The following is a 21,245-nucleotide window of genomic DNA, read 5'->3' as shown; positions in this document are numbered from 1 at the left end:
TTTCAAAATTTCCCTTTCGTTGAGTTAATATCAATGAATGTTGCCAATATTTTTATGAAATTTTGGTACTGTTTTATCAGAAAAGTACCGTAGATTCAAGAATAAACCTAAGACTATCTTGTAATCTTAAGTATTAATCTTTAACGGTAAATGCCCTAATAATTTTAGGGTTATTATGCTCTTGAAAATAACCAGGCCCAGAAAAAAAAACAGTTTTTTATCAGGTTTTTTTTCAAGGTTTTTTTTTCACATTAGAAAAAAAACGGTTTTTTTGCAACACTAAGTAAGACACCTTTGCATATAAACAGCCCATATTTTTTTGCCCGATGGATGTACGAATCACTAACCAATTGAGGCGCCAGAAGTGCTTGAATATACTCAGCGGTGCCTGGATCTAAGAAAGTTAGATGTAACTGGTGGTGTCTTCTCTCTAATAATGAACAATTCTATTTTGTGAGAAGTTACAGAAAGTACGAAAATCGAACATCATAAAAAGTAATTGAAAAAATGAAATTGAAAAAATCTATAAAATGTTTTATTTGATTTTGCTATAACTTTTTTCTGGCATTATATTTTTTTTTACTTTCATAACAAAAAATGTTCTATATTTAACGGGCTATCTAGTCATATAGGTCTCGTTCGTGGTGGACATTTGGACCGGAATCGCCCATTGTCCTTTATATATTATTATGATACAAAACCACTTATTTGAATTTCTACCGAGGTGATCATTCTTCAGTTCAAGACTACTCGTAAAAGCAGTTGGACCCCAGAAAGTAACGGGTCTGTGAAGATATGACTATTTTAAAGAGCATTTTCTCTAATTTCCTGGGTTCATGTCTTAAAATTACGATGTATTTTTCGCGACCTTTTTTATAAGATTGCTTGAAGGCAGTTTTACAACCACACTTCTGTAATGAAGCTAACGATGTGCCTATTTCTCAATATTGTGAATGTTTTGTGCAGTACACAACTGTTTTCAGTCTGTCAGTTATACAAGGCGTGGAAATGGTCTCTATGCCTTGTATGCCTATGCAAACAATATTTGGCAGGGAAAATCATTACAACGAAAAGTCCTTAGGAGTTTGGGCGTTCCTGGGCTTACGGCGGCCAGCCATGAAATTGGTATCAAACGATAGCTCTAGTAGTAATTAGAAATAACTTTTACTATGGGCGCTATCCCGCGGGACATTTAGGAAAAAAGATATTCGGTTATTTTTGCATCAGAAAAGTATGAGCTGAGACATCCATTTTTTCGCAGTTTTTGATATAAAATTAACTTAATTCTGTTATTTCTTAGGTATTTGTTTTGTTATTTCTAATCAATCCTGATCATCTGATATAGGTTTCTATTAAAGTATTTTTTTGTTCTTGTATGAAAAGTAGCTCGTAGAAAGCACTTCTAGCTATGCTTATGTGGTCCCGGCGGGTTATTCCCGGTAATGGGAAAAAAAGTTTCGTTTGTTCACAGTGTTGACGAACGCTACTTATTATTTCGGGTAATTCCCATTCGGTAACACCGTCGTCAACACTGTTGACGATTGGGAAAAAAAAGTTTGGTTCGTTCACAGTATCCATGAATGCTGGTTTTTATTTTTAAAATATAGAAATAAAAATAAAACATGTCATGGATTTTTAAAGAACTCCTATTTCTCGAAGTAATTCTTAATCACACTAAGGTACTCCTGGGTGTATTTTATAGCCCCAACCTGAGCATTGATTACTTTGGCTCTCTGGACACGCTCCTACATGATTTTTCTCCCCTATACGAACACGTGGTCTTGATGGGTGACTTTAATACTTGTTTATTAAAGAATGACAGGCGAGCTCTTAAACTTCAATCGCTCCTTTCTTCTTTCAATCTCAGTCTCTTACCTCTGTCTGCTACTCATCATTTTCCTAACTGCACTCCTTCTCTCCTGGATTTAATAGTAGTATCTAAGACAAGTAATGTATCCTCTCATGGTCAGATTTCAGCATCTTTTTCCTATCATGATCTAATCTTTTTATCCTATCGGATTCGTCCTCCTAAGCGTAAGCCTCAATACCTGTATCTTCGGAATTACAAGGGCATTGATCTGGAGGCATTGAAGCGTGATGCTGATTGCATTGACTGGTCTTGCATTTTCATGAGTACCTGCGTTAATGAAATGGTGAGTTTATTTAATTGTAAGTTATTGGAACTATTCGACATTCATGCTCCACTTCGCCGTGTCAAAGTTAAGTATGCTCCTGCTCCGTGGCTCACTTCTGCTATAAAGGAGGTGATGGCCAGTCGAGACAGAGCCAAGCGTAGGTGGAAGCGCAGTCCATCTGAACGCAACCTCATTACCTACAAGACATTGCGTAACCGTTGTAGTCGAATGTGTAGAGATGCAAAGAGACGCTACTTCCACAATTCTCTCGATAACCGTAACTCTTCTGAGGTATGGAAATTTCTCAAAACTGTTGGCATCGGTAAGGCTGCTTGCGCAGCTGGTGGGGACACTGACGTGGGTGCCCTTAATAACTACTTCTCCTCTCCCCCTGTACGTTTGGACCCACACGTCCGTGCCCGCACATTGAGTGAGCTTGCTAGTTTGCCGTTGCCTCAGTGCTCTTTGTTTGAACTGAGTGCTGTGACTGAAGACGATGTCAGAAAGTCTATCCTTGCCATATCCTCTAGTGCAGTCGGTAATGATAACATTTGCTCTAGAATGGTGTCCTTAACGCTACCGACTGTCCTCCCTGTCCTGACACATATCCTAAATTTCTCCCTGTTCTCTTGTTCTTTTCCTAATTCCTGGAAAGAAGCCATCGTTATTCCTTTACCTAAAATTTCCAATCCAGCTGATATGTCTGATTATAGACCCATTTCAATCCTTCCTTACCTGTCCAAAGTTCTGGAGCACCTGGTGCATTTTCAGCTTTCTTCTTTCCTTACCCGCAATAACCTTTTCCACCCTTTACAATCTGGTTTTCGTCCCAGTCACAGCACTGTAACTGCACTGTTGAAGGTTACTGACGACATCCGTCTTGTGATGGAAAATAAATCCCTGACGTTACAGGTTCTCCTTGACTTCAGCAGTGCATTTAATTCTGTCGATTTCGACATTCTTCTTGGTATCCTTAAATCTATTAATATTTCTTCTTCCACGTTAAGTTGGTTTGACTCCTATCTTAAAGGCCGTACGCAGTGTGTCCGGCTTAATAACTTATCCTCCAATTGGTGCAACCTTTCTGCGGGTGTACCTCAAGGTGGCGTTCTCTCTCCTCTCCTTTTCTCTGTTTTCATTGACTCTGTCACTAAGGTCATTTCTTCAAACTTCCATCTCTATGCGGACGACTTGCAACTCTACAGACATTTTCCTTTATGCGATGCGGAATCTACCGTTGCCGCTATGAATCATGACCTGAATATGATTGAGATCTGGGCGCAGTCCTTTGGGCTACAGATCAATCCCAAGAAGTCTCAGGCCATGATCATTGGCGGCAGAAACTTGCGGGGCAGGCTTGATGTTGCGTCTTTGCCTCCTCTTTGTTTAGGTGGGGTTCAACTGAGCTATGCAGAAACGGCAAAAAATTTGGGTGTCATCATGGACTCACATTTATCATGGTCTGCGCAGGTCAATGAAGTCAGTCGCAAGGTGCACTTCACCTTTCACACTCTGAAATGCCTCCAGTACTTTTTGCCCTTGAAAACCAAAATCTCTCTTGCTCAGACTCTCATTCAACCCATCATTGACTACGCCGATGCCTGTTATTTGGATGCCACAGAGGAGCTCTTAAATAAGCTTGAGCGGTTGCAAAATTTATGTATTCGTTTTGTTTTCAATCTAAACAAATATGATCATGTTTCTCATTTTCGCAAGGAACTCAAGTGGCTCCCTATTCGTCTTCGCAGGAACACGCGCATTTTGTGTCACCTTTTTAATATCCTTTTTAATCCCAAAACTCCTTCCTATCTGCGAGAACGCTTTTCATTTGTTCGCTCGCCTGATGCGCTCTGTAGAACGCATCTCAAATCTCTCCTTAAAATCCCCTCCCATTCCACTGACTTTTATTCCTTCTCCTACACAGTAAACGCAGTACGGTTGTGGAATTCGCTGCCGCCTGAATTAAGGAACTGTCAAAATGTTGCTACTTTTAGACAGAAACTCAAAAGTTACTATTTGTCCTCCTCTTCTTCATAGAGTCATTTTATAAAATATGTATTTTTGTATGTATGTATTATCTTTTGCTTTATATATGTATATATGTGTGTAATTTATATATCTTTACTATGTCCTTTTACACAGTCTATCTACCTACTTCTCTTCATTCTAACTCTCCTACTACGGGTCTGCTGGAAGAGATTTCGATTTAGAAATAAGCAGTACCTTTGTACTATTTCTATTCTATGTCTATTTCTTTTATATGTTCACTGTGTATATAAATTGTTAAATAAATAAATAAATAAATAAAAGTGTAAAATAGTTATTATGAACATGATAAGGCTATTTTTTTATTTTCTCGTTAATTGTGTTTTAAAAGATCTAACATAATCCATTAAAACATTTAAAAAATCCAAATATAGGTAAAAACCAGCATTCATGGACACTGTGAACGAACGAAACTTTTTTTTCCTGATCGTCAACAGTGTTGACGATAAGAACGAAAGGTGTTACCGAACGGGAATTTCCCGAAATAATAAGTAGCGTTCGTCAACACTGTGAACGAACGAAACTTCTTTTTCCCGATGGTCAACAGTGTTCACGAAAGGGTGTTACCGAACGGGAATAACCCGTCCCAGCTATGTTTATTCACCTTGGACAGTTGTTATGAGTAATCAGAACCCGTTTAAGGCGTACCTTTTAACTGGGTTGTGTGACAATAGGTGGCAAAAAAGTTCAAAGTTCTTCGGTTTTAAAGTACATCACGGAGATAGAACTTCATAACAGTAATTATAGGACCACACTTATGACCACACTACATTCGTTAGTACCAAAATCATCGCTGGCCGCTGGTAGCCCGGGCTCCGTAGAGATTTGCCCATTGTCCTTTAAGTAGTTTTTATTCAAAATCCAAAATTACCTGTAATCTATAAAAACTCTTATCTCATACCATACTCTATTTTGACCTTCGTAGGAATATTAATCAAAATCATAAATGAGACGTCTGTTTGGGAACATATTAATGTGAATCATTTGTTCAAAAATCTAAAGAAAATTATTGCAAGATTATTATTTGTTAAAAAAGTTTAGTTTACTACTGACTACCTTATTCCATCCAGTGAACACAGGCAAAGATACGAGTTATGTCAAAAATCAGTTGTCGACTGTTTTCGTATCGGCGAAAACGTGAGCGGCGCCCCGAAGTGGGCTCGTACCTCACCCCCTCAGGTTGTCGATTTTGACAAGACAAGGAGCCTTAATCTTCAATAAAAAAGTAACCATTACAACTTATGAAAAAGGTTCTAACTCACCTTGAATAAAGCCTTGTTATATTCATCACAGAAGGATGTAGCCAGTTTATAGTTGTCTATGGCTATCTTGACATTTTCATGCATATCATGCTCCAACTCAACCATGTCTTTGGTTATTTTAATCACCACCGTAGTTTGAGGCTCACACTTGTCAGTTTGAATCAGAGTCGCTGCAATTAAAAAAAAAGAATTATGCATTCTTATTTTAAATTCATAAATGTTCTTATATTGAAATGAAATATTCTCTTCATTTCATAAACATTGAGAGATTTTATACCTGAATTAGAACAAAGGTGGACTTGTAGGTTTTTTTTTTATGACTTTTGGTATAGAAATATTGTTTGTAGAAAATTAGTAAACGTTACTTCTGTCTCTACCATCCTTACGATCTACAAAAGAAAAAAGTTTGGCCAGTTGACATTTTGCCAACATGAAGTTTAGGTCTCATGTTATTAGGGCAAGACAGAAAGTCTGAATCCATGCTTTGCAATTACCAACTTTATTGCAAAACTGCCTTAGAAATATTACAAAAAATAGTTAATGTGTATCTATCTATACATTGTTATCGGCAGGTGCCATAGTTCCCATAGGCTTCCCAATCCTAATCTATTAACATCCCATCACAATAGCCCAAGTAGTTTTCCTCAAAAGTTAGCAATAGTTAAGCACAGAACTGAGGATTGTCCTTGGGTTCATTTCTATGGTGTATACAGGGATAATCGTCGGTTATGTGTCACCATTTCATTAAAGTTTCGCAGTAAGTCTGGTAGAGACTTACAAAAAATACCCAGGTTTTAAAGTATTCAATCAAACATGCAATACTAACCATTAGAATCAACTTCTGGCTTCTTCAGAGGTTTCTCTTCGACGTACAAAGGTTCAAATAGGGGCGGTGGCACTGTTATTCAACAAACACACATCTAGACATTAGGTTAGTAGAAACTTTTAGTTAAAAATGTATGATAGGTCCTTCATGTTAAGAAAAAGTTAAGGTATCAAGTACATGCAAATGTTCATAAGTTATTCAAATCTCAAACTGGGGATGAAATTAGTGATTGAATGTGGTAAAATGTTGCCACAATGAATACTTGCACTAACTAACTGCATAGTTTATACATGGTTAAAAACACAAATACATTATTATTATAGTTACTCTTCTCATTAATTTAAAATTCAATTCCAATGTATTTATAAGATTATGTGAATTTTTTTAAAATATTATGTATAGATAATGAAATATTAATAATGGCGCCATTAATTTATTGTGGGCAAGGGTGACTAAAACTATACTTATATGCAAAGATTCAGTCCAAAAGGAGAAGGCATTAAAATAGATGCACTTACATTGATAAGATTTCTTTGAGAAATGTTCCTCAGCATCCTTCTCAATATCTTGGTCAGATCTATTCTTCAATTCCGTTGGAGTTACACCCTCCTGTTAATAAAAACATTTTATTATTACACAGTCATGGTATATTCTCGAAATACTCTAGCTAAAACCTTTCTATGACTTTTTGATACAAGACGACTAAAAGTCACGATGTATAGGTGTTTCTCGCGACTTCACCTGCATGTCGTACCTAAATGAAAAATATAGGGCAGCTTTCCAAAAGTGTAATAATTGTTCAAATTGGTTCAGTAGTTTGGAGCCTTTACAGACAAAAATTATTTCCTCTTTCTTCTTTGTCTCTGGAATAGTAAGATTGAAGCAAAAAGTTTTTACACTGAGCCATAGACAAAAATACCTTTCCAAACAAGAATTCGCCAAGGTAAGTGGTTGTCCTGTTGAATTGGTTAGAAGCCGCCTTCCAGTAAGTTGTATTCTCCTGGTAGACTAGAGCCACGACGTCGTTAGCCCAAGGAGCGTTCGACTCTAGCCAGTTGCGGGTACGTGGACTGTTCCTGAAAGGTAAAATTTAAAATACATCAGTACATACATAGTTTTAATAATGTATTATGTCCCGTTGTCTCATAGTACACTTAAATGTTCAAAACTACGCAACGGGTTTTGATGCGGTTTTTTTAATTAGATAGTGATTGAAGAGGGAGGTTTATATGTATAATAACATCCATTAAACGGGGCGGAATGCACTTGTGTGTAGTCGGGGCGCTTCGCTAGTTAAAAATGAATTATGGAATAAACAGACTTCAAGTAAAATAAATGTTTTCACTGTCTTTCTGTATTGTAAACTACATTTCTGGGGAGATTGTTGCGCCACTTCCTCCCCTAGGCATGGCTTTTGGCTCTATTTTGTAAAGACATTAGAAAACGCTGATTTCAAGTCAAGTTTGATTTAATGACTTTGAGTGTTTAATTCTTCCAAGACTGTTGATTCTTTCAATATTTGTTTAATCGTTTAAACTCTATGAACATCTAGGTCACACATTTTTTGCATTGACTGTCACACAGCTAAGTGCGATCTGTTTTGAAATCAGGCACCGTGCCTAATTTATTATTCTCACTTCATCACCAGTGACCATCTGACCTCCTCAACCCAGTTACCTGGGCAACTCTATTATTTCTCACTTACTTAGCATAAACAACTGCAGCTCCCGTAAGTATGGTTGCCCCGATCGCCCCCCAGAATAACTTGTGACTCTTGGGGGCTTCTGGGGGAGCCCTGCATGATGGGTCTGGCTTTTGTTCAGTTGCATACCGCCGATGCGGGTTGCGCATTACAATCAAGGCGGCGCAAGAACCATCGGTCATATGTCGCCTTACCTGAAAAAAAATATGTTACTTAATATTTTGTTTTATATAAGAATGTATGAATTTAGGGTATTGACGGCAAGAAAGATAGATAATTTTAATAATAACAGATTATAGGCCAGTACTTGTGGTCCAGTCCACAAGGACTGGCCACAAATGGCGGCCGATAGGGAAAGATGGAAGGATATGGGGGAGGCCTTTGCCTAGCAGTGGGTGAACACAGGCAAAATAAAAAAAAGTTTATAGGCCAAGAAAGGGACATTATTAAGCATGCATATCAAAAAAGTGTATGCAGAACATAAATCTTTATTCATTGGTGAAAACATAGATGTTAGATTTTCACTTTTTGAGTATTTCAACTGACTTTGTAAAAAGCTTAAATATGTTAACAGAATATACAGTTTTCAATTATATTAAAACTGTTGTGTTGGAATCAATCATAAAGCTCTGGGAAAAGTAAGTAGGTGAAAATCCACAGGAGTTTCAATATCCAGGAGGCTAATGGATTTTTATTTATGTTTTTACCTATACATAATAGTCAGTAAAAATAAAGTCTTGGTACTAAGAAAATTAACAGCAACTCTACTCAATGTAAGAATTGGACCAAGGAGGTTAATCTAATTTGTACAACCTTTTCTGTTCTAACAAAAAAGGTTAGCCTATTGATTACCAATGGTATTGCAATTTATATGCAGCCCTAATCGAGTAGCCATGAACTTATTCGAATATCGTCGATAAGTAGTGAATAGATAAGTGCACTTGATAACAAATCGCTGGTCTGAACGCAGCCTTACCATTTGTAGGTTATTTATGAAAATGACGTCCAAGATTGTTATGTAAGGGACAACAATATCAAGGTCTGTGTTTATGTTTTCGATAACATAAGTAAACTTAAAGAGTTATTGATGTATTACTTTAATTTGACCAAGAATATCTCGGAAAACAGCAGAAACATAATCAAAACATTGGCAAAGTGGCATCATAAAAGGCTGGTGAAATATGGGTCAAACTATGAAATGAGTGCTATTCTTCTTATATCCGATAACTACATAAAATCTGGACTTGTACATACCAATACTAATTTAGCATTAGTTAAACTGTTCGTAAATTTTAACATTTTTCGGTACGAATCTCTTTCCACTTGGGCTGTCAAAACTCAGAGACTACAGAACATCGACCACAGAGAATAGATTGTTTTTTATAGGTCCGTTTCTTAAAGATAATCATTTCAAACTTTTTGGCCTCATATAGTCGATTTGACCTGAAAAATATTATAGGAATTTTATCAACATCTATCATCATTCAGAGAAGAATAACTTGGACAATTTAATACTCAATCATGGAAATGGAGTTAATATCGCGATTTTAAGTTAAATAATCACATTGATCAAATATTTTTTTGTAAGACCACCGTGCATGATTCTGTCACTGTCAATTTGACATTGTTTGAGTATCAAATTCAGAAAAACATCGCTTCACTTACCAAAATTAAAATCTGTCGATGGTGTAGTTTTCCTGAAAATGTTTCGTTTTGCGATTTCTGGTAAATACTATTTTTATGTTGAATGAACACTAATTACCCTCAAAAAGCTTTTTCTAGTACTATTATAATATAAAATTTATTGCCTCTGTTTTGTTGTGTAACAATTTTACCAACTTGTTTGTGACGGCTTGTTTTGAGGTTATTTTTTCTTTTTCAGCTGTTCGCAGTATACGGCCTCTTTCGGTTCCATATTTCAACATTGCCAAGACTTTAAGCAACAACACGAAGAACTATGTGACTCTTTCGAATGTAAGCCTCTCCCCAAGTGCAAGCTTCAAACCAAATTCATTGTTGCAGAATAAACAAATCTTGGAAATATCCAACAATTTCAATGTGGTACCTGTAAGAACTGTAACAAAATTCAGTTTGAATAAAGGCAAAAGGAAGACTGTAAAGGCAGCAGTTCGTAGATTCTTTCGACTGCACTGGGGAGGTTGGATTCGTACAAAGGTTGGCAAGCATAAGAAAATGTGGAAAAAACATGCAAGCCAGAAACAGCGTTTGCGGCAGCATGTATTTTGTAACGCTACCCAAAACACCATGTTGGATAAAATGGTCACGAAATACTGGAAACGACCCAAACATTACGTTGAGGACCCATATGCACCATACCACACAAGAGAAGAGTTTGGCTTAACTAGAAGGAAACCTGTTGTTAGACAATAATTTAGTTGTTATAAAACTAGAATAAATATAATTTAGAATTAGAAATGTTTAATAAATTATTTAGAAAAATTCCACCAATAACAAACAAATATAAAATTAAGATTCTAGGTAAGTATTCCCTAACTAATCAAACATTGAAAGATCTGAACTGCAAAATTAAAAGAAGTTGCAAAGCATCATTTCTTAGATGAAATCCTTTCTGTACTTTTTTTTTTTCGAATGGAAAAAATTCTCATGAACTGTCTGCCACCAGGGGTCGGTGAGCTGGACTCATACCTGTAATATAAATGTAAAATACTTACGAGTTTTTGTCAATATGTATCGCCAAGACATACACACAGTAGCAACAAACGACACGATGCAGGAGGGTGTTTTGAAGGTGTAGGTATATAAATATGTTCATCCCCATCCACCTGTGAATAATTACCTAAATTCGGCAAACGGGTAAAGTCGCTTTCTATGTCCTGCTTTCGGCGCAAAAACTCGGTTTTTTTATCCAAAAATTCCGACTAGACAGAAAAAAATCTGGCAACACAGACCTGACTACAACTATAAACTTCCCCTTTATACAACCTCTATGTAGGTAGGTTACCTACAGTTACATTCACAATAATATGTATCAACAACGTGGGTACATATTATTGCGCATGACTATATTCCCTTATGTTCTCCTTTATACATTTCCCCTATGTAGGTACTCCCTCGTGTATCTGAATTTAATAAATGTGAATGTTACCTATGGGTAACAGATGGATGTGCCTATAACTTATTTTATAAGCTGCATCTGCCCCTGCTTCATACAACTACAACTATCTTATCCCCCATCTACAAATTAATTGTAGGTAGGTATAGCTAGGTAACATGGGGGTCTATCTATTCGATGTGGGTGTTCATTTAGGCCCCATTTTCACTGACATTTATTTATTTATTTTATAAATTAGGTACTTCAACGACCGACCTATCCACTATACAATTAATAGAAGGTTGTTTCACATGCATCACATCATGGTGAACAAGTCACTTACAGAAGTACCTACACAGCATTTATATACTAAATTTTACAAAGCTACATAATTTGATTTGATTTGACATCATAAATGTCCGTTTTTTTAAACAACTGTTTACTTTTGCAAAAAACGTACCTAGTGGGATTGTTACGCGGTTGTTTTAAGAAACCTGACATTTATAGACCCGGTGAACTTAGCCTTAGTATAGGGTCGATCCCTTTTAAAATTCCGGAAACGAGGGCTTACGTAGGTCATAGGTATCAGAAGTTATACCCAATATTCAAAATGTTATCAAAACATAAGTCTTGTTTATACTAAAGTGACTTTATCTGCCCCCCTCAAATTAACTGACATAGCTTATTGTAGGTACCTGTAGTACCTACTTATGGGAGATATAGATATCTTTGAGTTAATGTTGCAGACAAAGTATATAATACGGACTTTTGACAATATTGTTATGCCGAATTTATTTCTCCGCGAATACTTAGATACCTACGTAGGTACTTCGCCTTAAGCTGCCTAGGTTATCTACCTACATTTTACGACTGCGGCCCTTTTCAGTAACGTTTGGTACCTGTAGGTATTTTTGCCTGTCAGAATGAAACATACAAAAAGATAAAAGTAAGCACCTAATTAATGTAATGAGGCTCGCTTTATTTTCTTTAATTTACTTACGTGTAGATAGCGTTCCTCAGGGGCCCGATTCTCCTAAGTTAATAATGTCAAAATCGAATCGCAATATGATCGCAATAGCCGTTTTAACCATATCGGGCATTCTGATCGACATTCGATTGGTTTGCGATTGGTCTGCTATTTTGGTGATTTTGGTCTATACCTACGGTAGTTTGCTCTACAATCATATTGCAATAGTTAATCATTTGCAGACAAAATGATTCATTATTGAATGACAGAAAAGGATAAAAACGTTTATTTCAAAGAAAAAATAGCGGAATGCAACATACGTTTCAATCGTAATCGAGTCGGGATTGGATCGCAGTCGGACGTGAATCGTATGTTGCTTAAGTAAAATTAGGAGAATCGGGCCCCTGATTTGTATTGATCACTCTTAATTCGCTCCGTTGCCGGCACTTCGTCTACCTGCTTATAGATTTAGATTTTAAGGACACTTATGCACAGTGGCGGATTAACCCTATAAGCACAACAAGCACGTGCTTGGGGCCCCTGTTCTTCAGGGGCCTCCATCCTCTGCTGGCGTTTCATTTTATACCTACATTTTATCGGGATTCATCCACAATATATCCGAAATCACAAGGCGCGAGCAGTTCGGGAGTGACCCTTCATACACCCCCGCCTCTAAACTTGATTGGTCGCAGTGCTGTTGATTGTTGTACGATCGCAGTGATTTTTTTTTTTCAATTGTGCAGTTGTTATACAATTTTTTTTCGGCTTCTACTCATCGTTGGGCAAAAAATTAATAGGCAACAATAGGGTTCCGAAGTCGCTATCGTACAGTCGCTGTAACTACGAGTGCAATATAACAAACATATCCGAAAATTTTGGATGCTTCAGATCAGTGGTCCTGGTGGTGGTGGGCTGGTGGTGCCTGGAGGCATTCCAAGTGGTCCGCGGACCACCGGTTAAGTCCGCGGACGTTGTTATCGATCTTACGTTATCCATCTTACTTGTCCAACAGAAAGAAATGAAGGTTTGAAATGTAGCCCTTTTACGAAATTTTAGTTCTGAGTCTTAAAACATAATCAAGATTTCCCGCTCGCTTCGCTCGCGTTTTCAAAAACTATATGTCCTCGTTTTTACATTTGTCAACAAATTAAAAGTTAAGTACGTTTGGGCTACATTGTACGTAATTTTGGTTCTGAGTCTATAATAAAAATAATTAAAATTTCGCGCTCGCTTCGCTCGCGTATTCAGAAACTATGTGCCTTCGTTTTTGCATTTGTCAACAAACAAAAAATTAAGTACGTTTGGGATAAATTTTACCTCCGTACGAGTCCGAAAAAAATTTCGCGCTCGCTTCGCTCGCGCATTTGAAACTACATGTACATCACGCTCGCTTTGCTCGGTCAATTTCTTCAACCTTCTATTTCCATTTAAGTAATAGGGGGTCTACACAGGCTCTGTGCTTAGGGCCTCGGATACTCTTAATCCGCCACTGCTTATGCATTGTAAAATAACTCTGGAGTTATAACAATTTTACCGATAAATATTCGAAGTAAGACCCATAGTCTACTCATTAGGTAATTGTTAATTGTTCACGGAATAAATTAGGCGATATGCTAATCGAAGGTAAGTAAAGTTCTAGGTATTACACATAGTAAGTAGGTAGACATTAGTTAATAACGTAACTGTCTGAATTCAATTAATGTAACAACGTGACATTTTCAGAGCACATAGAGGTACTTGACTATTTATTATATAAGTTGGCACGTGCCGAAAATGATGTCTCACAACAGCTAAGCACTTCAACACTTTTGTAAACAGTTGTGAAAATTGTAACTTATTGTTTTATTGAAGATCCAGCTCACGATGAGGTAAGTTCTCATTTATGAAGTAGGTACCTTAATTAAAATGGATCTTATTTATTTTATACGATTTGGATAACGCTACATACCCGTAGATAGGTAGGTTGTCGGAAGACGCTGGATGCAGGTTGCCTCCAACAGGTATCTGTGGAGATCTAAGGGGGAGGCCTATGTTCAGCAGTGGACGTCCTATGGCTTGAGATGATGATGATGATATACCCGTAACTACTACGGCCTGGTGGATAGATTCGAAAGAGTTGTCGAGGCTCTTCAAGCCGAGAACCCGAGAGTTTCAGATAGTCGGTTTCGGTCATTTGATGATTTCCCAAGCTGGCTGCTGGTCCGATTTGAAATGTTCTTTCAGTATATATATGGTTATCTACAACTAAGTAGGTAAGTACTCTTCTTTAGACGAAGAAGTTCCCAATGAAAGCGGGCGAAACCGCAGGAAAGAAACAGTTACATATTTATCTATGTAATTTTTTTATATGCACTTTAGGTTTTAACTACGGAATCATGTTGATGGGTAGATAATCTTTATCACGACATAGAAAGTAATTTTCAGAAAATTATCTATACTTACAAGTACCTAATTTTATTTTTTTGCTATTATTGCAAAGTCGCAACGCTGTGAATTTCCGTTTTTTCTAGTCTGAAAACGGCCTTTCTACGATATTAAAATGATTTTCAAAATGAATAAGTAACATCAATATTTCATGATAAAAGCACTCATTTGCTTTTGTACGCAACACTTTTCTTGACTAAAGAGCACCGTCTCACTGTCACGTTAACTAGGTACATTCTCTTGTTTTTTTCTTGTAGATCCGTCTATCAGCTCGTAGCTGCAACATTTGCAGTATCTCTGGTTACTGCTTCTTCGGAACGCTGTGCTAAATCCGAAGTGAGGAAATTACCAGAAAAACTGAAGTTGGGGGCTGCAACCGCTGCTTTTCAAATTGAAGGCGCTTGGGACGCCGCAGGTAACGTAAACCACTGTTAAATCTTCCTCGAATTTATTTGATAGTCACTTTCGATTCAGCTTATGTATGATCTACAGGGGTCCGATTCTTAATAATGTCAAAATTGAAAAGAAATTGAATCGCAATAGCAGTTTAATATTCTGCAGGCATTCTGCTACTAATATAAGACCAATCGTATTCCAACGACATTCGATTGGTTTGCCATTTTGGTGATTTTGGTCCATAGGTACGATAGTTTGCTCTATAGCAATCGTAAATCATTTGCAGACAAAATGATTCATTATTAAATGACAGAAAGGGACAAAAATGTTTATTTCAAAGATAACATTGCGAAATGTCACATACGCTTTAATCGTAATTGAGTCGTGATTGGATCTCAGTCGAATGTGAATCGTATGTCGCTTAAGTAAAATTAGGAGAATCGGGCCCCTGGTATCTAAAAATTTGATTGTTGTTTAGATGGCACTGAAAGAAATACTGATATATAATGTGATTCATTCATACATACATAACTACAAATTGTGCACGAATTATCTTAGAACGATGATATGGGGAGGCACGTTTTAACAGAACGTGATCATCTCGTTTTGAACCGTCTTAGAGTATAGATACAACGGCAATAGTATGCTATTCACCTACACACTACACAGGTGTGCCGTGAATGAATTGAAATTTCGATGTAAGTAGTTGACATACAACGAGCTGACTTTGTATTAACCGTTCGAATACTTAGAATAATTTCATCACGACGTTAGATGTAGGTATGTACCTAATGGCGAACTGTATTTTCCAGACAAATCTCCAAGCATTTGGGATACCTTCTGCCGAATCCCTGGAAACGTAAAAGACGGTACTGATGGAAACGACACGTGTAAATCCTACGAATACTACCAAAGAGACATCGAAATGCTCAAGTTTCTAGGAGTTGACTACTATAGATTCTCCATTTCATGGCCCAGAGTTCTGCCGACTGGGTTTGCTAATAAAATTAGTGAAGAAGGTATTGCATATTACAGTAAATTGGTTGATGAATTATTGGCTAATGGAATTGAGCCAGTAGCCACTCTTTATCACTGGGACTTACCTCAAAGCCTGCAAGATTTAGGCGGTTGGACCAATCCTCTAATTGCGGACTGGTTTGAAGACTACGCCCGGGTATTGTTCGACGCATTGGGTGATCGAGTCAAGAGCTGGATAACGATTAATGAACCAAAACAATTTGCAATCTTCGGTTATGGAATGGAATATTTCGCTCCACAAGTAAATTCAGCCGGAATAGGTGATTACATGGCTACCAAGAACATTTTGCTGGCCCACGCTAGAGTATGGCATTTATACGATGAGGAGTACAGAGATACTCAGAAAGGTAAGTGTTAATTGTTGGTCCTACATTTTGTTTCCCCAAAATATATCTACATATATTTAATATTCCACTCTGCATTTTAGGCATTTGCGGCATAACAATAGCAGCCGATTTCTGCGAAGGCGCCTCGGATTCCCCAGACGACATAGAAGCAGGGAAATTAGCGATGGATTTCGAAGTTGGTCTCTACGCTCATCCAATATTCTCTTCCACTGGTGGATTCCCAGAAAGGGTGGTGAAACGCGTCGCAGAAAAGAGCGCGGAACAAGGTTTTCTTAGAAGCAGGTTGCCTGAACTAACGCAGGAGGAAATTGAGTACATCAAAGGTGGGTAAAGAGAGAATTTATGTCACAAACAAATTGGTTAACTAGTTCTATGGATTGTGAAGAGTTTAAATATTTCAGGCACGAGTGACTTCTTCGGTTTCAACCACTACTCCACATCGTTTTACACTGAAAAAACTTACAAGTCTGGAATGTATGCCGTGCCTTCTTATAGTGATGATATCGGAGCTGTGGCCGAGGGTGACCACGATCGTTATGAAAAACCAGCAAGCTCTTTCACGACGGTAAGTCATCTAGTCATACCTAACTAATATAAGTACAACATTCAAATGTACAGTTTTGACAAATAGATTGCGTGTCTTAATATTTTACATCTTGAATTCACAAAATTAATCATATCTTTTGATAGAGTGAATCGATTTCGATGAAACAAAAACTAAGTAATACCCCAAGTTACGTAGAATTTTTGTATATAAGCATTGTCTGCATTTAATTCGTAGATTTTACGTGAATCGCGAACAAACAAACAGACAAAAATGACAAAAATGATGGACATGGGTTCTGTTAGTTATCCTTTAACATGCTGGCTATTTTTTTTTGTCAATTTCTTCAATGTACAAAAATTACTTTTCTACAGATTTATTATATGTATAGATAAGGGTTTCAAATTAGCTGCAAAAGGCCCCGCCGCAATCATACCTACTCTTATGCAGTTATACAATATACACATTTGTTAGAGGTAGGTACCTAAATAACATTAGAGAAAATGACAGGCTTTATACACAATTTTCAGCCAATCCCTGCTGGCATCCGAAAATCTCTGAACTGGGTAAAAGACAGCTATGACAGCCCTGAAATAATGATTTTCGAAAACGGCTTTGGAAGTTACGGATCTTTAGGGCTCGAAGATAATGCCAGAATTGATTACTATGGACAATACCTGGATGCTGTACTGGATGCAATTGAAGTGGATGGCTGTAAAATCACCAGATACACTGCTTGGAGTCTCATGGATAACTTTGAATGGAGTTTTGGATTGAGGTGACTTTAGAAAAAATTAACTCTTTGAAATCTGTTTCATTAGTAAAAAGGAAGGTACCTTCCTGTTCCTATTTTTGGTACATAGGTTTATGAAATGTAATTTTGCTGATAGAAACAAAAATGTGATTCCCTCGTTTGTTCAACTCTGAGTAAATAATAGTAAAACATCTATATAGGAACATATCTTAATTAGGTACAGATTAGGCAGGGGTTAGGGCATGCAATACCGGTTAACCGGTTTCGTTTTTACCGGTAAATCGCCCATTTTTGCGAGTTTTAAATTACGGGTAAAAATAATATGAAACCGGTAATTTACCGGTTTTTACGTTTTTCTGATAAAATATAGCAATTGTTCATTTAACGTCAAATCTTTGTTATGTAGCCTGAATATGATGTAATGTTGTATACATTACGTATTGTAAGAGTGTTAAAGTTGCTGTTTTTTAGGAAAGTAAACTTGTGTGTCCTTAACTATCTCTAGGTTAGATACAAATCTTCTTTCTCATCTTAATTTATAAAATCTAAACAAATTGTATTCATTCGGTTATTCTGTTTTTCCTCATATAGCTGTCAGCTCGTACTAGGTACAGCTTATTTTACCTACTCTATGACCTTACTGAGCAAGAGCTTTTACCTCACCACCATGCGAACAGCTCTGAGGACACGGTGGAGCACACAGTCCAGGTGTGCACTGCCTGGGAAGGGTACCGCCGTGTTGTCGTCGAGGCAATAGGCAGTGGCGACCTTTCGCGTCCTTCCCTGGTTCAAGCCATGGTCCGGAGCTAGAGGGAATGGGAAGCCGTCGCCTCCTTCTGCGAAGCAGTCATGCTCGAGAAGGAGACGGCGGAGCGACTGCAAGTAGCACCTCTCATCCCAGCCGCTGTAGTGGACCAGGAAGACACTACAGGCGCCAAGGGTCGAGAGACGACTCCCGGCCACCATAGGCGTCGGTCTGTGGGCGGTGAGTTCGGATGGCTCATCGTTCCACCGTCTGCATAGACAACAAACCCGTGACAGCGGCGCGCGTTGTTCCACGGGCTCCTCAGGGAGAAGTCAGCAAACCTAGTGGGGCCCAGCAGGGCCAAGGCCTGCCGGGGCCGCGGGATTGTTCGAAAGAGTTACCGCGACACTGGTCCATAAAACGCCTACTAAAAAACATGGGTTTTAGACAGAAAGAGTCTGTCATTTGATGATTTACCATAAAAAAGGGCTTCCACTTCAATGAAAAAAATATTTTTTACGGTAATCCTTAGCGTTTATCCCGTCTTGTGACAGGGTCGGCTTTCCGTATCTTCCTTCTTCCACTTCGCTCTATCCTCCTGAATAGACATCTTCCTCTTCGAGTTCGCAGATTTTTATGTCATTCATTACGACACTCAACCACCACGGTTTCGGCCTGCCTTTGCGCCTTTGACCGGGTATATTGAGATTCAGTATCACATTCACACTGCCGATGTCCTCAGGTGTCACTCCTTTTTTTACCGCCTTATACTTTGCAATTTACTCAATCTTATTGTTATAAAATCACATTTTAAAAAATTACAAAAATTACCGTTTTACCGGTTTACCGGTAAAAATATTTTTATTACCGATTTTTTACCGGTAATTTTTTGTTTTACCGAAATTGCATGCCCTAGCAGGGGTCAGACTAATTTGATTATTCTTTTCAGTGTCAAATTCGGTCTTTTCGAAGTGGACTTTGAAGATGAGAAGAGGACTCGCAGACCAAAACAATCAGCTCTTTGGTACAGGAATCTCATAGCCAGCAGGACCTTGAATCCAGATGATAAACCTCAATTGGAAGACATTGCGTTTTAATTGATTATTCAAATAAAGACTAAAGGCTTATTGAACGTTGTTGTGCCTCATTTACTTACCTATTCAGACATAAAACATTGGTGGGTGGGGAATCATTAAATGACTGATCCCGTCAGAGTCAGGGAGAGTCAGAAACTTACTGACTTGAACCCACCCCACCTTATAGTAGGGGAGGCCTAGAAGGGATTTCGGGATTTACTCAAGCGCGGCAGATTAGTATATAGGGAGGTACCTATTACCCCATTTAACACCTCCACCAAATATAAGCCCTGTATATGCAGCCGCACGTCTAGAATAAAGGATCAGATTAGTAAAAAAAAAATTATCATCTGACATTCTCCAGCGCGTCAGATTAAGATAGGGTAAGTTAGTTATATGCTAAAAAGTGTATATTCCACTAATCTGACAATTTGCGATTGACGATAAGAAGTAGAAAGGTTACAAACTTGTAAAAAAAAAACGTCATCTTGACTTTCTCGAGCGCGGCTATTTTTTTTTTTATTTTGAAGGGAGTAATTCAACGTTCACGAAAAATATAAAATCTGACGATTCCCTAAGCCGAAGTAAGGAAAATTAATTGATAAAGTTTAAAGCGTGCAGCTACGTGATGCCGGTATTCTCCTCCCAAGTTTCTATTCCTCCCTCTCTTTTTACCCGACTGCCAAAGAAGGAGGGTAATGTTTTTCGAGTGTATGTAAGTATGTATGTATGTATGTATGTCTGTTCCTTTGTGACCTCCTGTAGCCTAAACGGTTTGATGGATTTTGATGTATGAGGTATCGTTAGATTTGTCTTGATTACGGGAGTGTCATAGGATACATTTTATCCTAAAAGTCCCACGGGATATTTTTTCTAAATTTCCCTTTAAAAAAATATGTATGCGGTATCATTAGATTCATTTCAATCACGGGAGTAATTAATATAGGATACGTTTTTTCTCAAAATTCCCACGGGAACATGTTAATTCTGCGTCAACGCAAAGCAACTCATGCGTTAGCAAGCAAAAAGATAGGGCGTGGCCTGGCATGCGGCGCGCGGCGCGGTGCGGAGGGGGATATGCTCGAGTATACAGCCCGAATGCGGGCACACGCATAAGGGCACACGTCGGCGTCGTTGACGGTCGTCTCTAAATAGCGATTTTTTCGATACTTCGTCGTCTGACGCGAAACTTATAAAGTATAAATAACTCGTTCTTTTTCTTTCGTGTTTCTCTCTTTAAATTTATTCGTTCTTTCTAATTAATTAACTCGTTCTTCCGTTCTTTTTTTTGGTTCTTTCTTAAATTCTTCATATTAATTAATAATATAATAATAATTATTAATAAAATAACTAGGTAGGTAGATATTTTTGGTTAGTTTAAGTAACATTCTTTTAAACAATGCCATATAGCAAGTAATGCCATTTAGCATTATCTGACAATGCCATTTAGCATAGTCTTCTACATCTACAACATTTTCGTTAAATAAAAACAGCTAAAAAGTTATAAATAAAAGAATTATTATTAAAAAAACAAAATACCCGACTGCACACTAAAAAAAGAGTAAAACAAGCCCCACAATAATATTGATCAATCAAATGCTAAAAACTAATTATGTAATACCGTTTAAACAATACCTATATTAAAATACACTACAATATGTGTTCGTAATCGATAGTTAAATAAACAGAAACTTATTTTGAATACAAATTTACTGAATATAATTTATAAATATTGATGGAAAGCATCGCAGGCGGGGACCACCTTGACCGCCACCAACGAAAATTCTGCTAAATGGTGCACAACCGAAATGACTATAAATAAGCCTCTGTTGGTCCCCGCCTGCGATGCTTTCCATCAATATTTATAAATTATATTCAGTAAATTTGTATTCAAAATAAGTTTCTGTTTA

The 21,245-nt window shown here is 37.6% G+C and overlaps 3 protein-coding genes across 5 annotated transcripts in view; 2 read left to right on the top strand and 1 right to left on the bottom strand.

Moving 5' to 3' along the window:
* LOC110380836 (MICOS complex subunit Mic60) overlaps positions 1 to 9,383 on the bottom strand; it is a 105,005-nt gene extending 95,622 nt beyond the window's left edge. For 2 of the 3 annotated variants that reach the window (XM_064040042.1, XM_064040040.1), the window contains exons 1-6: positions 9,226 to 9,383; positions 7,975 to 8,165; positions 7,189 to 7,345; positions 6,788 to 6,878; positions 6,270 to 6,341; positions 5,444 to 5,613 (exon numbers count right to left, since the gene is read on the bottom strand). In XM_064040042.1, coding sequence (XP_063896112.1) covers positions 5,444 to 5,613; positions 6,270 to 6,341; positions 6,788 to 6,878; positions 7,189 to 7,345; positions 7,975 to 8,165; positions 9,226 to 9,270 — 726 coding nt within the window. In that variant the 5' untranslated portion in view covers positions 9,271 to 9,383. The remainder of the gene's footprint in view (positions 1 to 5,443; positions 5,614 to 6,269; positions 6,342 to 6,787; positions 6,879 to 7,188; positions 7,346 to 7,974; positions 8,166 to 9,225) is intronic. The other variant, XM_064040041.1, reaches the window with a different exon arrangement.
* A 152-nt stretch (positions 9,384 to 9,535) lies between these two features.
* Positions 9,536 to 10,407, top strand: LOC110380835 (large ribosomal subunit protein bL35m). Its single transcript, XM_021340953.3, has 2 exons — positions 9,536 to 9,696; positions 9,854 to 10,407. The coding sequence occupies exons 1-2, from the start codon at positions 9,675 to 9,677 to the stop codon at positions 10,360 to 10,362; spliced, it is 531 nt and encodes a 176-aa protein (XP_021196628.2). The 5' UTR covers positions 9,536 to 9,674; the 3' UTR covers positions 10,363 to 10,407.
* Positions 10,408 to 13,598: 3,191 nt separating this feature from the next.
* Positions 13,599 to 19,391, top strand: LOC110380847 (myrosinase 1). The gene is made up of 7 exons (XM_021340973.3): positions 13,599 to 13,879; positions 14,693 to 14,850; positions 15,644 to 16,216; positions 16,297 to 16,539; positions 16,618 to 16,781; positions 17,291 to 17,538; positions 19,209 to 19,391. The coding sequence occupies exons 1-7, from the start codon at positions 13,875 to 13,877 to the stop codon at positions 19,354 to 19,356; spliced, it is 1,539 nt and encodes a 512-aa protein (XP_021196648.3). The 5' UTR covers positions 13,599 to 13,874; the 3' UTR covers positions 19,357 to 19,391.
* The last annotated feature ends 1,854 nt before the right edge of the window (positions 19,392 to 21,245 follow it).

Source organism: Helicoverpa armigera, chromosome 21 (assembly GCF_030705265.1).
Source record: "Helicoverpa armigera isolate CAAS_96S chromosome 21, ASM3070526v1, whole genome shotgun sequence".
NCBI lineage: Eukaryota > Metazoa > Arthropoda > Insecta > Lepidoptera > Noctuidae > Helicoverpa > Helicoverpa armigera.
This window is presented reverse-complemented; position numbering and strand designations above follow the sequence as displayed.

What these genes read in the sequence shown, in the direction of transcription:
- LOC110380835 (XM_021340953.3), top strand. Translation starts at nt 9,675, where the DNA reads ATGTTTCGTTTTGCGATTTCTG. An exon ending in GTTTCGTTTTGCGATTTCTG is followed by an intron (nt 9,697 to 9,853) that starts GTAAATACTATT and finishes TTTCTTTTTCAG; the next exon opens with CTGTTCGCAGTATACGGCCT.
- LOC110380847 (XM_021340973.3), top strand. An exon ending in GGAAATTGAGTACATCAAAG is followed by an intron (nt 16,540 to 16,617) that starts GTGGGTAAAGAG and finishes TAAATATTTCAG; the next exon opens with GCACGAGTGACTTCTTCGGT. An exon ending in GAATGGAGTTTTGGATTGAG is followed by an intron (nt 17,539 to 19,208) that starts GTGACTTTAGAA and finishes TATTCTTTTCAG; the next exon opens with TGTCAAATTCGGTCTTTTCG.